The sequence below is a fragment of the Crinia signifera genome, chromosome 2 (genome assembly GCF_055691185.1).
Source record: "Crinia signifera chromosome 2, ASM5569118v1, whole genome shotgun sequence".
Lineage (NCBI taxonomy): Eukaryota > Metazoa > Chordata > Amphibia > Anura > Myobatrachidae > Crinia > Crinia signifera.
Window position 1 is genome coordinate 328,472,026 of NC_139218.1, and position 15,715 is coordinate 328,487,740.

General features: G+C 40.6%; 1 protein-coding gene across 4 annotated transcripts in view; it reads left to right on the top strand.

Moving 5' to 3' along the window:
- GLI1 (GLI family zinc finger 1) overlaps positions 1-15,715 on the top strand; it is a 112,032-nt gene that overhangs the window by 71,740 nt on the left and 24,577 nt on the right. For 3 of the 4 annotated variants that reach the window (XM_083169374.1, XM_083169378.1, XM_083169375.1), the window contains exon 2: positions 14,363-14,508. In XM_083169374.1, coding sequence (XP_083025500.1) covers positions 14,403-14,508 — 106 coding nt within the window. In that variant the 5' untranslated portion in view covers positions 14,363-14,402. Of the gene's footprint in view, positions 1-12,660; positions 12,805-14,362; positions 14,509-15,715 lie in introns of those variants that run through there. The other variant, XM_083169377.1, reaches the window with a different exon arrangement.

Here is a 15,715-nt window from a genome sequence, read left to right on the forward strand (position 1 = left end):
AAATAATATTTGGGACACGTAGTATCTGCTGCCCGCGTCCCATGCTGTGTATTTCCCCGTCTTTTCGTGCTGGGTGGCTGAGCAGGAATGCAGATGTAGGTTGTCAGCGTCCTCTCTCGCAGCTCTGAGGCCTCTTCCTTTCCTGCCTCAGTCCATTAAGTGGTTTTTAGGAATGTCATCTCAGCACATTTGTTACCATAGCAATGTTTCATGCTCCTACCTTTTTTTTAAGTTGCGTTTATTTTGGAAAAATAAATATATTTTTTGGAATTGTCTTGTGCCATGCAACAGCTAGTCTATACATAATGCATACACATTGGGTACATTTATTAAGAAGGGAGTTCTGTTGAAGATGGGATACTGCACAAAGCATCCTATCAGATTCTATCAATTATCTTCTGGAAGGTGCTAAATAAATAATTAGAACCAGGTTCTATGGGCAACATCCTATCTTCAATAAAACTCCCATCTTAGTAAATTTACCCCACTGAGTTCTATTAAGTTCTATTCAGTTCACATTAAAGAAAACGCATTCAGTGTAAACAAAATCTGTTCTAGTCCTGGGTTGTTCAGCTGCCATTCTGTGGGCCGAGGTTGGCACTACGAGAACCTTAATATGTTTTTTTTTTTTTATACGGCATCATTTTTAGCAGAGTATAGTAAAATAAATCATCTTGTACTTTCAACTGATGCTGAGATGAGAACATGTTCCTGAAGTGACGTGGTTCATTTTAAGAGTCTTCCAAGATGGAAAGTTTTGTGGTCACTGAAGGAAATTATACAGATATAAAGATCACTTTTTTGCTATTATCTTTTATTTATATGGTGTCACCAAGGGCAGGATGCATCAATCATCCTGTTGGGTGCTGGGAGGGAGCTGATTGAATCCCTTTTCAGCAAGGAGGTGCTATAGAAGAGCATAGGTTTCTATATTGCAATGCTATCTAAAGATGACATTGCCCACCGCATCCAAGCCCAGAAATCTATCGCATATGTGCATATGCGGTATGCAAGCAAACCTCCAAGCTGTATTTTCAGAGTTATGGCTACATTGTTAAGCTTAGAGCATCCTTTCCCAAGTGTACATAGCAACAAACTAGGAAAAATACAATATATGAATTATATATTCAAAATTCAAAAAAGTACAACAAAAAAAATAGATAAAACAATGACATAATTACAAAGTGAATGACAGTGGGGCAAATGTATGAACTGGCGTATATGTGTATATGTTGCCGCTAATTAACTGGGGGGATAACTTTTTTATAAATGTTTTACCAGCGCACCTAATGTGCACTAGGGACAGCCCGCCAATTAATGCTCGGTGCATCTGTCCCTTCGATCCCCCAGTAATTTGTGGCGTAGGTGATTTATGAACAGCCTCCTAGACATATATCGCCTGTAAAGCTGCCCCGGCCACTTCGCCAGCCCAGGGCTAGCGTTGTCCTATTCCCACTGTCCTAGGGACAATAATAGCCCTACTGCTGGCTCTGGCTGTGCTGCCAGGCAGGCAGATACAGTGTTTCAGTCTGAACTGATGCGCTGTCTCCAGGACAGACCTCGTCGGAGGGGGGAGCTTGTGCTCCTCTACTTCCGGGGACAAGATGTTAATACATCTTTTTGGCATCCCTTCCTGCTTCGCCTCATTAATGAGGCAAAGTAGGAAGTATTATAGCGCCGCTATAATACATCTACCCCAGTAGTAGCAGTAGTTAAACTCAGTGTCCAGTCCCCTGGGGAGCTAGAGAAAGGTACAGATTTGTTCAGAGTGTACTGAAGACAAGGAACGGTGAGAATTAAGGTGGAGGGCCCTGCTCATGACAGCTTACAGTCTAGTAGGGTATGGGAATTCCATAAGAGCGAAGTAGCATCGGAGGAGTCTTGGATGTGAGAGTGGAGGGAGGCAAACAGTATGGAGACAAGGCTATAATTAGAATGAGAGAACAATAGGTTGTTCACTAAACTAGGATAGGAGATAAAGGTGGGAGAGGAGCAATTATTGAGTTGGTTGGAAATTAATGAAGAAAAGCATAAGCAGGATTCTGTAGGGACTATGCAACCAATGAAGGATAGGCTGAATCAGAGCAATGAGAGAGGACGATGAGGTGAATACCCGCATTGATACATTTAAGAGAGGAGTGGTAGGAGAGAGTACATTACACTAGTCTAAGCAAGAGATGATGAGGTCTTTAAAAAGAGTGATTGTACCCTTCAATACAGGAAGTTTGGGTTTCTCACAGATATGTTTTTTAGGTGAACGCGGTTGGGTTTGGCGACAGCATTAACATACTCTCCAACTGTATCTTTTTGGCCGGTACTGCCCAAAAAGGGCTTTGTACCATTTTTTTTGGTCTCCAATTCTCCATTGTAAGTATAGGTAAGGGGGCAGGGGGCCCTTTACCCATGGCCATGCCCCTTTCCAAATTTGTACCGGCTTCTACCCTTCAGATGTTGTAGGGTATGCATTAATGTGGGGGGGGACTAGTAGTGGATGCGGCCCAAGCAGCAGGTTTGGATCAACAGGAGTGGTGGTAGTGCTTATTTTTGTGCCTGAGCCAATAATCATCTAAATTTCACAATTTTACTGAATCTGTTTTATTGGAGCATCTAATCACTGTTATCTATCTTACTAGTTTGATCCACAGTGATCCTTCCTCAGATCAGGTGTTCCTTATGTTGTATATACCAAGGAAATAGAATGAATGTATATAGTGAGCTGGTACAAAATATTTTACATTCACACAACTAGTACATAAAAACAATTCCTATTCATCCACATAAATGTATAAAAGCAGATAAGCAGCAATTTCCAGACAGATATGAGCTGGCAAGTGACAGTTCAAAATTACCAAAATTCAGTGTTTGACCCGGGGGCAACCTCTGGTCCAGGCTAAGGTCATATTCTCTCCAGGTACAGCAACTGGTCCTCTGATATAACCCATGGTACTCTGACCAACGCGCTTCAAACCTTTAATATTTGTGGACAATTTTGGATCTTGAAAAGGACCCTAGAAAAGGACTGAAACACATTGGTCGGATTACTATGGGGCAGCACACTCCAGAGTTTTAAAACTGCTCTCCGTAGCACTGTGCTCTCAGTGTGTGCACTATGCGTGCTCTCCAAAATCTTAGGATGGAGGTAGCCATGTTGGACCCAATGACCTGACTTTCTTGCACCGCTCAGAGCGCTGTTTCCAGAGCAGCTTTAAAGAATCACCAGTACCACGTTTCTTCTGTTGAAGTTAACACTCTACCTTCCAGTTTTTAACTTGTAATTGTCCCCACATATCCAGCCTTCAGATTTATTTTGAAAATGATCTAAAAAGATCTTTCTGTTCCAGTCCGGCTTCCGTCATAATCTGGTTCGTTCAGTTTCAGTTCCATTCTGGTTCCAGTCAGGTTCTAGCTACAGTTCAGTTCCAGATGTCTTTTTCAGCAACTGTTCACTACAATAAAGTTTTTCCAATTCAGTCTGCGCCTTCGGTCAATCGACTTCCAAGCCACCAACATTATTCTCTGGTGGTAAAAAATGATTTAAGAATTTCTGATCATTTAGCAATAATATTTGGAAGTGTTATGTTTCAGCTTGCTTTATAGTTATTTGTTTTATTTTCTTACATCACTTCAGACTGTTTTGGATCAGTAAAGTAATCTTAGGTATGGATAGATCATTGCATCATCGGGCCCACAGAACAATTTGGGTAGGGGACCGATGATACTGTACTTGACTCCAGGACTCTTTACTCTTAAGAGGGAAGAGCTATGGACTCCACTTTTCTAAGAGTGGAGAACACCATGGGCAGCTATGGCTTCAGGTGTAAGGAACAAGCCGGTAATGCTAGACACACACTCACCTCTGGGCTCAATAGCTACCACAAACCCTTTCTTAGTATGTCTATGACCACTGGCAAAAATGTACTAAGTCTCTTTAAAATTAATTTGCAGGGTGAGCTGGGCCGTAGAGAGCAATGACAGGCCACAGTGATGGGGAGGCATTACAAAATCCTGGGGGAATGGCCACATCTATCACAAAAAGTACAATTGACAACTACTCTGCCTAGTGGTGCAAATGGGGTAGGAGGCATTCCTCCCCTGCACAGTTGGCCAAGGTTAGGCCCCATAAATATACCTGAACGGGGGTCAGTAGTATTCATTCCATTATATCCCGACGACAATATATTTAACTAGGCTTTTGTTTTTGCTTTGTAATTTTGACATCCCTCTATGCTCTTAATTACTGTACATGACCGGGCCTATGTTTCGTCAGTGAAGATATTATTTATTTACCACTTCATTTCATTTCACTGCAGCTATTGCAATTAGGTGTCTATTGCATGTGGTATTACATTGTCCAATAACAATGGAATTTGACAACAATGCATATTTAGAAAATGGAATAAATGGTAGCAAGAGAAACCTGTCTTTCACTAGATTTTCTATGGAACTGGAATTTCTATGTAGTAGAACTAATCTTAATAGAAGAATAGAAATTGGAGAGGTTACTCTGAGCTCACAACCTTATCCTCCTCACTTAGTGAAACTTGTTCTATTGGCACTATATGAACAAGTGGTGGAATAAGATAGAAGGAAGGTACGTTTTACATCTTAGGTGACACCCAAATAACTATTAACACTTTTGGTAACATCTTTATCACACATGTATGAGAGATTTCTAACTCGCTTGCGCCCCCTGCAGCTAAACGCTAAAAGAGTCAGAGTTTTATGAAAAATGGGTTGAGCCATGGGACTACATATCTTAAAAGCAAATACAAAATAATAGACATTTCTATTATGGAACTTGTACAGTTCAAACCTCAAATATAACAGGTGACATACATAGCAAAATGTCATTAAAGTGATAACCCCTATTGTCGAAATAAATAGAGTTACAAACCTTTATGGACAATTTTGACTTTCTCAACTAGGGTACAAAGGGACCCTTCCCTATACACATCTGATCTTAGGTTAGAGCCAATCTTATATCTGTCTTATAATCTATCTTATAAAAAAATATTTCCATCCATCAGGGTAGAAATTTGGGTACTCAGAAACCCTCCCTGTGTGCACCACCGGTGCACATGGTCCAACATTTAAAAAAGAAAACTTCAAATCCGCTCAGTCCACACCCAAACCCATCCACATTTGCTTGTGGCCACATTTCACTTTGCAACATATGTACCTAATAAGTGCTCCTGATGCTTGTGTCTAGTTGCACTCATGGCACGTGCCAAGTATGCTCATCAGTTCAAGTCAAAGAAATATCAACTTAACTCAGTATTGCAACATGAATATTTAGCATTTTAAGAAATGCTATTGGTCCCAATATTTATATATTTTTTTTTATTGCAGCTTTTTTCAATAATAAAAATGAAAGAGTGTCATCCGATAGGAGCCAATAGTTGTGATGTGATGGGAAGTGATCACTAGTCTGGGGCTGGCTTTACTGCTTTGCAGGGATAGTGATCCTACAGAACCTTCTCCAGGAATGTTTTGCAGAATGTAGTCCATAGGCTAAAGTGGGGGCTGCTTTTGCAATCAATAATTGGGATACATTCAGGGGATAAATAGTATCCTCTAAAACATCCATCAGGTAGCATCCCAAATTTATGTTTTTATGGTATATCTATCAAATAATTATCGATAAACATGGACCTTACTATGCGCTATCATCCCAGTGACATCTCTAGGAAGAAGGTACTGCACAGTGAAAGCAAAGACTATGGCGGCACTGTGCTAGTCTATGCTCTCTAGTGAACATGCACAGTACAGGGAGGTAGGAGATTTCGTGATGTGTGTGTGTGTGTGTGTGTGTGTGTGTGTGTGTGTGTGTGTGAGGGGGGAGAGGGGTTGGATGAATATTAGCTTAAATGCAATCATGAAGTCGGTTAGTGAAAAACTTCCCTAAGTATCAGTTTGGCAGTGATTTTTTTTCTTGAGTAGACGAGATCCAGTTGCCAGATTGACCTGGAAATTTATACCCAGATACCCAGATTGTGGTGGGAATAACAGATGAAAAAGAGTTGTCAAAATCTCACTGAATCCAGAAGGTGCTGTTGGCAAAGCTGAAGGGTGATCCAGGAAGTGGTGGTGATGTTGGTGTATATAGCGGCAAGCTTAAATAGGTAAATTAAAATGATTGTACTTAGGAATGCAAAGAAAAAGGGTAGCGCTAAAAATATTCAGAAAATACCATTAGATCAATTGGATTAAAAGGGGTCCATCCCACATTGTGTTGGTACATAAAAGATGAATATACAATATATATATATATATAAATATAACTTAATTATATATAACTTAATTATATATTAATACAATATTAACACAGTGGGAAACATTAATATGCAAGCTCTCATTACTATGCTGATTGTCCAGTTTGTTCCTATGGTACTCAGTCCTCTCTAAGGATTATTTGCTGTTAGAGAACTCAACCAATAAATGAATTTACTTTAGATGGAATATATATCACCATTAGATTTGCAAGCCAGACATATAGTAGTTAATCACCGCTGGAGGAATTTATGCTCCTTGTTGGCATGTTCCTTTTATACCGTGTTGGTACCACAAACGGGACAAATAAGCCAGATCTCATTGTGGATTTTACGCCGAAGGAAATAATACTGAGGCTAAGCAAACTCAAAACAAATAAGTCACCAGGGCCAGATGGGATTCATCCGAGGGTATTAATGGAATTAAGGGATGAACTAGCTACCCCCCTACATTATATCTTTAGCAAGTCACTATCATCAGGTATAGTACCAAAAGATTGGAGAATAGCAGAGGTAGTGCCAATATTCAAAAAAGGAAAAAAGGAAGATCCCGCTAATTACAGACCCGTTAGTTTAACATCAATTGTGGGTAAACTATTTGAAGGATTTTTAAGGGATGGTATCCAGGAATATTTAGATCATCACCGTCTACTCAGTACTAACCAACATGGGTTCGTGAAAAATCGTTCATGCCAAACTAATCTACTAGGGTTCTATGAAGAGGTTAGCAAAAACCTCGATAATGGAAATGCTGTAGATGTGATTTTCCTAGATTTCGCTAAAGCATTTGATACTGTCCCACACAAGAGATTGATTAATAAAATGGAGAACCTAGGATTGGGTGAAAATATCTGCAGATGGGTAGGGAATTGGCTATGTAATAGAGAACAAAGAATGGTTGTGAATGGTGCCGTATCAGATATGATACCGGTACTAAGTGGAGTGCCCCAGGGTTCGGTTTTGGGGCCCATTTTGTTTAACATTTTTATTAACGATATTGGGATAGGGTTACTCAGCAATGTATCCATCTTTGCGGACGATACAAAACTTAGCAAAGTCATCAAATCACCAGAAGATGTCACCATGCTTCAAAATGATCTTGCAACTCTAGATGAGTGGGCAAAAAAATGGAAGATGAGGTTCAATGTAGATAAATGTAAGGTTATGCACCTTGGGAGACACAACCAGTGTGCAAGTTACAACCTTAGTGGAGAGGAACTGGGTAATTCCATACTTGAAAAGGATCTAGGAGTCCAAATAGACAGCAATCTAGGATGTAGTGCCCATTGTAATGTAGCTACAAAAAAGGCCAACAAAATTCTGGCATGTATTAAGAGGGGAATGGAAACTAGGGACTCAAGGGTAATTATGCCACTGTATAAAGCTTTGGTGAGACCTCACCTAGAGTACGGAGTACAGTTCTGGGCCCCACACTATAAAAAGGACATCATAGAATTAGAAAAAGTCCAAAGGCGAGCAACAAAGCTTATTAGGGGAATGGAGAATTTAAGCTACGGGGAGAGATTAAGCAATTTGGGACTATTTACATTAGAAAAGAGACGTTTAAGGGGGGACATGCTCAACATGTACAAGTATATCAAGGGCCAATATAAGGAACTGTCACACACCCTATTTTCTACTAGAAAGGAATCTAGGACGCGAGGGCATGAGTATAGATTAGAAGAAAAAAGATTTCATTCAGCTAGTAGAAAGAATTTCTTTACGGTCAGAACAGTCAAACTCTGGAACTCTCTTCCCAGAGAGGTGGTAACGGCTGGCTCATTAAATGCGTTCAAGGCAAAGTTGGACAAACATTTACTGGAGAAAAACATCCATGGGTACAAATAAGAAATATAATTTGTCTGTAAAATACCAGAACCTACCAAATCAGCAATGGATATCTATACCAGGTTGAACTAGATGGACGCAAGTCTTTTTTCAGCCTTACCTACTATGTAACTATGTAACTATGAGTGGAAAGGAGGTTTTAAAGTCCGAATAGTTCCTGAACTGATCCTAGTTGGGTGTATGTACAAAGAATGTCCTCTATTGTGTCCAAGATAGTGGCCCTGATGCATTTTGTTGTGATACACACAAATTTATTAAAGGTCCCTAATTGAGCAGCTTGACAACACATAATCACCTGATTTTACCATGTCAAAATTTCTTGCAGGTCTCCGGATAAGAGCTGCCATTTGCGATGGCAGCCAGTCCCTGGACTTCCAGGTTTTGTGACCCAGGAGTCCATCTGCACTTGCACAGGGTAACACAAATGGGAGAGATCTAATTGGATCCCTCTTCAGCACTGGAGACCCATTTGCCGGGTCACAGTACATATAGGAAATGCAGTAAAACCCTGAAAATGGGGGTTTTATTCCATTTTCCCAAGTACATACAATCATACATTGCTGTAATCATATTTAGTAATTAATTTTACTACATATCGTTGAAAACATATCAGAAGACAATCAGATAACATGTAACTGAGTAGAAAACGCAGTTTTGCAGTTACTGGCCTGGCACATGCAGGTTATGTGCACATGACAATCTTTGATGCCTAAAGCGCCAGTTCCAAAGTCTTTGCTCATTTGTGTATATCTTGTAAATGCCTTGTCTGCAGTCTCCTGAGAGCTGGTTACTGGCTTCTGTCACACATACAGATTTATAAAGTTTATGTAATGGGCAGATGGCACCACACTGTCTGTTATAACCCATACACACACGAAACAGAGACTTGATGTTAAATAGGGAGAGCACCTTAACTGGAATATATTGCAGCATTTGTCCAGATACTTCACACCAAAAATAAAAGGTACAGTACGAAATGCATAAATATAGTTCTATTAATTTACTATATGAAGGTATATTATTTTATATGACCAATTTATTTATGTATTAAGTCTATTGATCGAAAATTGGCATCTGATAGCTAACACCATTTAGATGGCATTAGATATTGTAGTAGGGTACTTCATATACTACCTATTTCACCATGAAGTGATCTTTGGGCACCTCCCCGGCAGCCAACACTTGCACAGCTGGAATCGTCAACTCCTGATTGGCTCATGGGTGGCTCTATGTGTTATATGCCGGTAGCGCTGTCTCTACCTGGCTGCCACTTGGTGCTCCAAGCTGGTGGTGCTGATCCATCCCAGACAGGGGGTCTCTTTCTAAATTGTCTGTCCTGGGCCCTCCAATTTCTGATGACAGCCTTGCTTGTTGTTAGTACAATAACAGTCAGTAATGACCAAGGGGTTGTGGGCAGGTTTTGGCAGCTATAGAAACCAGGCATGCTTCCTTAATGCTCCATGAGCAGAAGCTTAGTTATCTCACAGCCTACTGTAGCTCATATAGTAGCTGATACAGACAACACCTCTTACTCCCCATTTTGGCGACTCGCACCTTGCCCATCTCTCCTATTGTAATTTTTGTATTTCCCAAAGGAAATTTCTTGCAATCAGTTTTCTGTTATTGCAGCCACCTGCAGCGATAAGAATTGAAACTTTGTGAGTATAAAGGCCAAACAGCAACAAAAAAACTTTGAAAAATGTTACCGCAATCCCTCGCAACTTGACTGACAGGAAGTGCCGTTTATGGGTGACAACCTGCCGTTTTCTAGGAGTGTCAGAAAAAATGCAGACATGTCCTGGGGTTTTCAGGGAGGGTCTGTGACGTCTTCTCCTACCTCGATCAGCCTGTCACTATTCCAGAGTGGACTGGTCAGTAATGCACACCTGCACAGACTGGAAAACATATCAGATCCTGAGTTGTGAATGGATTTGCAGCTGGCTGCTGAGCAGCAATCCATTCGGAGACTTGCACAGGGCAGGTCATTACTCTGTCTGGGTGGGAACTCTCTAAGCGCAGGGCTATGCAAAATCACCCATCAGCAATCAGTTCTGAATAACCCCTTTTTGTTCAGACACAGAGCCAGATGTATCAAGCTTCAAAAAGTTAAAAACAGCCAGTCAATCAGCTCCTAGCTGTCATTTTTCAAACCCAGTCTATAACATGACAGTTGGCAGTTGGCGGCTGGCTGTTTATCACTCTCGATTGTATCACTTTTTGAAGCTTGATACATCTAGCCTACACTGTGGCCAGGATTTAACAGGCTTCCATACCTGTAACCAAAAACAAGCTCAGTATATTCTACAGATGAGCGGTTTGATTTGGTTTAAAACTAGAAACACCCACAAGGGTTTTGAGTTCCGGCTTGGGTCACTTTGGGTTCAGATATTGGATCTATTAAACGAATCTTGCGCATTGCCGCAAGTGCACCGCGGAGGGACACTGGACAGTCAGTATTTAAACAGAGAAAAATGAAAAGGGTGCAGGGGAATGCCTGCTGGGGCCCCAGGCCCCCCAAGCCACCGGACCCCATAGCAACTGCATCCCCTGCACCCTCTATAGTTACGTCACTGATTTTGGCTATGTACCATTTTGGCTATACTAGAAATAGATTGTACACAAGATTGTCAGCTTGGGGCAGCACAGACGGAGTAATGGTTAGCATTACACCGGGCAGCACCCACCTTATAGAATGCCCTTCAACGCACACTAATACTCTCCTCTAGCCTCCAAAATGTCAAGCGTTCCCTGAAAACTCAGCTCTTTAGGCAAGCCTATCATATTCAGGACCCCCACACAACCTCCAGTAGCATTCATATCTAATTGCATCCCATCAGGACCGTCTAGTAATCTGATGGGACTGCCATGCTATGGAATTCTATCCTTATGTATCTCTCCTATTATCCCTATAGATTGTAAGCTTGCGAGCAGGGCCCTCCTACCTCCATGTCGGTTTGTATCCATCCAGTTTGTTAATCACTGTTGTTTCCAATTGTAAAGCGCAACGGAATATGCTGCGCTATATATGAAACTGTAAATAAATAATAATAAATAAATTACTGCCTCACATCGCAGAGGTCATGGGTTCGATTCCCACCTTGAATCTAACTGTGCAGAGTTTGTATATTCTCCCCGTACTTGGTTTGGTTTCCTGTGGGTAATCCGGTTTCCTCCCACAATCCAAAAACATACTGGTAGGCTAATTGGCTCCCATCAAAATTAGCCCTAGAATGTCTGTGTGTGCGTGTACATGTGGTAGGAAATATAGATTGTAAGCTCCACTGGGGCAGGGACTGATGTGAATGTTCAGATATTCTCTGTAAACGCTGCAGGATATGTATGCGCTATTTAAGAAACTGTTAATAAATAAATAGTCAAAATTAAGCTGCCTGCACAGACCCGCAGTGGAATATACACACGGTGCAATATTTATTGGTAGTTCATATCACACTGTGTGTATGCCCCTCCTGTTATTACAAATGATTTTCTAAATTAATCTGAGAACAATTTACCATGAATTCTAATAACTAGAAAGCAAGGAGCAGACCATAGTCAAAGGGTAAAATGGGTGCTATTAAGATACGGTTATGTCAGAGGCGCTCACACGTCAGGCTATGCAGGACTAGTGGACAAGAATAACATCATCTAGCTTTTCTATTCCAGCTTGTCAGGAAATGAGAGCTCCCTTCAGGGAGCTGCTGAATGCAGCTTGTCCATTGTTATGCTGGATGACTGGATGCCTGGCTTCTCTCAGTCTTCCCTTATACCACCCAAGTTGTGGGAGGAGCTTAGCAGCAGTGTCAGCTGACCTGTTCCTCATTATAACGCATGTCAGCTGTTGAACAACTCAACCCTGCAACATAAATGTCTCTGCTTGACCTCCCTTGACCTGGGCAGATAGTTCCTGTAAATACAGGAATCTTCTCCAGAATCATGTGTACACTAAGGAGGGTTAATTAAGCTGTCAGATACATTTCAACTGCACCTACAGTATGGAATAAAGTGATAAGAATCATTTATTCTAAGCTTTGTAGACCTGGTGTTTCCAATGAGTATAATATAATAACCAAGCCTAAATTGCTTTACTTGCTTTTAACAGCTTACAGCACCCAATAAAAATGCAGGGAAAGTACATTCCACAGTTCTCAGACAGCCTGTTTAATTTCAGTGTATTATTTGGCTGACGTACTTTAAGCCAGCCGAGGCCCTCTCATGTTACTATCTGACACTGTGCATATGAATGCAGAGGTTCTCACAATAAGTCAGTCTGAGGAGCATCAGACATTTCAGACTCATATAGAAACATTTAAATGAAATCAAACAGCATGCACCCAGTGTTTGCTATACAGTATGTCAGCATATAAATAGCTGCGTGAAACAGGCAAATTAACACGTGTAGGCAGTGCCTCAAATAGGCTTCCAAATATCAACAGCCATTAGTACACACCTATGGAGACACAGGGTCCAGTCACATTGGCATAATTTCTCATTGAAGTATAGCAGTGATAATCGTAGAGCAGCATGGATGGTGTAGTGGTTAGCATTACTACCTCACAGCGCTGAGGTCATGTGTTCGATCCCCACCATGGCCTAACTGTGCGGAGTTTGTATATCCTTTCCGTGATCCTTTCCGTACATCCTTGCGTGGGTTTACTCCGGTTTCCTCCCACAATCCAAAAATATACAGGTAGGTTAATTGGCTTCCAACAAAATTAGCCCTAGAATGTCTGTGTGTGCGTGTACATGTGGTAGGGAACATAGATTGTAAGCTCCACTGGGGCAGGGACTGATGTGACTGTTCAAATATTCTCTGTAAAGCGCTGTGGAATATGTATGCGCTATATAAGAAACTGTTAATAAATAATCCTTCTATTGTATAACTATAAACTACAGTACAAGCCCCTATAATGCATCATGTAATGTAATGTCTGCAAAACCTATAAAACACATTAATATTGTCTGCAAATTACTTTTAATTATATTTGTCTTATATATACAGTGATCAACCCTGAATTAGCTCATGCAATTTAAGTGAATGTCCTTAACTGCTTTCTGATTTTTCAACGACCACCTACGTTTAAACTGTGGATAATCATACAAGCTTGTTACAGATGTTTCAGCAGATTAGCTGCTTTCACTGCAAAGATCTCTTATTATAGTGCCACCTAGTGTTGTACTTGCAGATGTCATTGACTAGTCTGAATCAGCCCTATGAACCTAACATAATGTATACATATGATTGATTGATTGATTGATAAAAATTCATGAACAAGCAAGTAAAAAATTGAAACTCGGAGACTACATAAATTAAGTAATGTTTTCATATAGATTGTAAGCTTGCGAGCAGGGCCATCCTACCCCTATTTTGGTCTGTTATTACCCAGTTTGTTTTATCACTGTTGTTTCCAATTGTAAAGTAAAATGAATAAATAATACTTTAATTATCTCTACCTAGATGTAGCACTGAATTAGTGACAAAGTTGATCATATGATTGAAATGTTCACAAGTTCTAGAAGCATATACATTTCAGAAAATTCTAACTGCCAGGATTACCAGTTACAGCAAAACAATTATAGGCGGTAGCGCGACAGTAGTTTTTGCCCCAATCATGCATTTGCAGTTAGAAATGATAACAGGATTCCACGGGGTGCCGGATGACTGCCCGAGAGAGGGGATCCTTACGTCGGAATCCCGGCTGCCGGTGCTCTGACAGGGTGGATCTCGACTGACAGGGGCTATTCTCCCTTGTGGAGGTCCCCGACCCACATAGAGGGAGAATAGAACCTATGGCGAGCCACCGAGCCCCGCAGCGTGGCGAGTGTAGCGTGGTGAGCGTAGCGAGCCCGCAAGGGGATTCTTTGCATCCGCCCCCCTGTCGGGGAACCAGCAGTCGGGGTTCCGATGTCGGGATACTGATATTCAGTAGTGTAGATTATTACAACATATTCTATAACAATTGCATGAACTGAATGGAACACACTGATAATAAATAGCATCACCATGATAACAAAAATAAAGATATTTTATTTAAAAAGTTGCATAGATTAATTCTTTTTAATCTAATATTTTAACAAAATGTATAATTTGTTGATACTAAATGTAGAGTATGTGCATTCTACTGGTATATCATTTTTCGTTTGAGTAACAGTTTATATTGCAAATATATTTTTGTGTGCACTGTATACTGAATATGTTATGTGTGTTTCCAATGTTCTGTACTAAAATATGGCTTGGTCTTTTTCAGAAATAGCCAGATGTGCCATTGACTGAAGGCTATCTACAGAATGGCATCTCGCCAGTGCCCGCCAACAATGTTCAATTCCATGAATCCTCCTATGAACAACTATGTTGAACATTGCTATATGAGGTCCCCTAATGTCATGGCTGAAGGTCAGTGTCTGGTCATATTGAGCAAATAAAGTGCAGATTATGAAGCAAAAGGTCACACTAAGGTTACACAAGGGTCTCCTTACTTCCCCACATAGAGGTGACGGCAGCCAGCCACATGCTCATTCTGTACATAGACATTGAGAGGATCCGATATTCTGTATCACGTTAACAGAACTCATATGGGTCGATCTTATTATATGTAAAATGTGCAAGGTGCCTTTGCTGCAGTGTTTAAATGTCAGAAACAACACCCAGTTCATACCTTTCGCAGGCAGGTTTCAGACAGGATTTGCACAAAATAGCTTGCTGCACTGTGAGTCAGCAAGCACGTGTGCAAATTCCAGCCGTCGTAAAGTGTGGCCGCTACTGCGATGAATTGCACCTGCGAATTCATCGCATTTAATAGGATCAACCCCTTAAACTTTCTTACTTTATCAAGTATACATTGTTTAGCATATAAATTTCTTTGTAACCGTAACAGTAAATTCTGGGATAGATTTATCAACTTGGCAAACAAGACAGAAGTATCCTGCACATGAGAAAACTTCAATTAAAGTAGTATCTCAAACCAGCAATCATGATTTTTATATGCTCTTAAGTGAATTTAAATGCGCTAAATGCACCGGAGGTGCCCCCAGAATAATTAGGTACTTACAAATATATACAGTTAATTGACAAGTGCAATCAGCTGTAAAAAAAAAAAAGGGGGAATTCTTTTGTGGAGGCACGCTTTTATAAATTGTGATATTATCAAGCTAAAACTTAACATTTATTACTCTACTTTTTAATAATAGTTGATGAGATAACAATGATATACTGTAGTTATCTTACATAACACAAATTTTCGGAATACATGTAATACTTGTGGTGTTCATATATCAAATAGTCAGAAAGCATAAATAGCTCATCATCATATGAGCATGTCCTCAATAGGACTCTCCATGCATTCACAACGTTTATGTCATAAATCATGTACTGTATCCTAGAGATCTCTTCAATACAGTGGCTATCTACCACTTACTGAAATGTCTAGTCTCACAAAATACTAAGAATACAGTTCCTGACAAATTAGGCTACCGGCATTTGCTAGGTGAAGCTCCCCACTTGACGTCATTGGGGGGTGAGGCGGAGTGGCAGCCACTGCCTCCTCCCTATAGTGTGAACAGGACCTTCATACTGCCCAACAACCTGGGTCTGACCCGGGTAA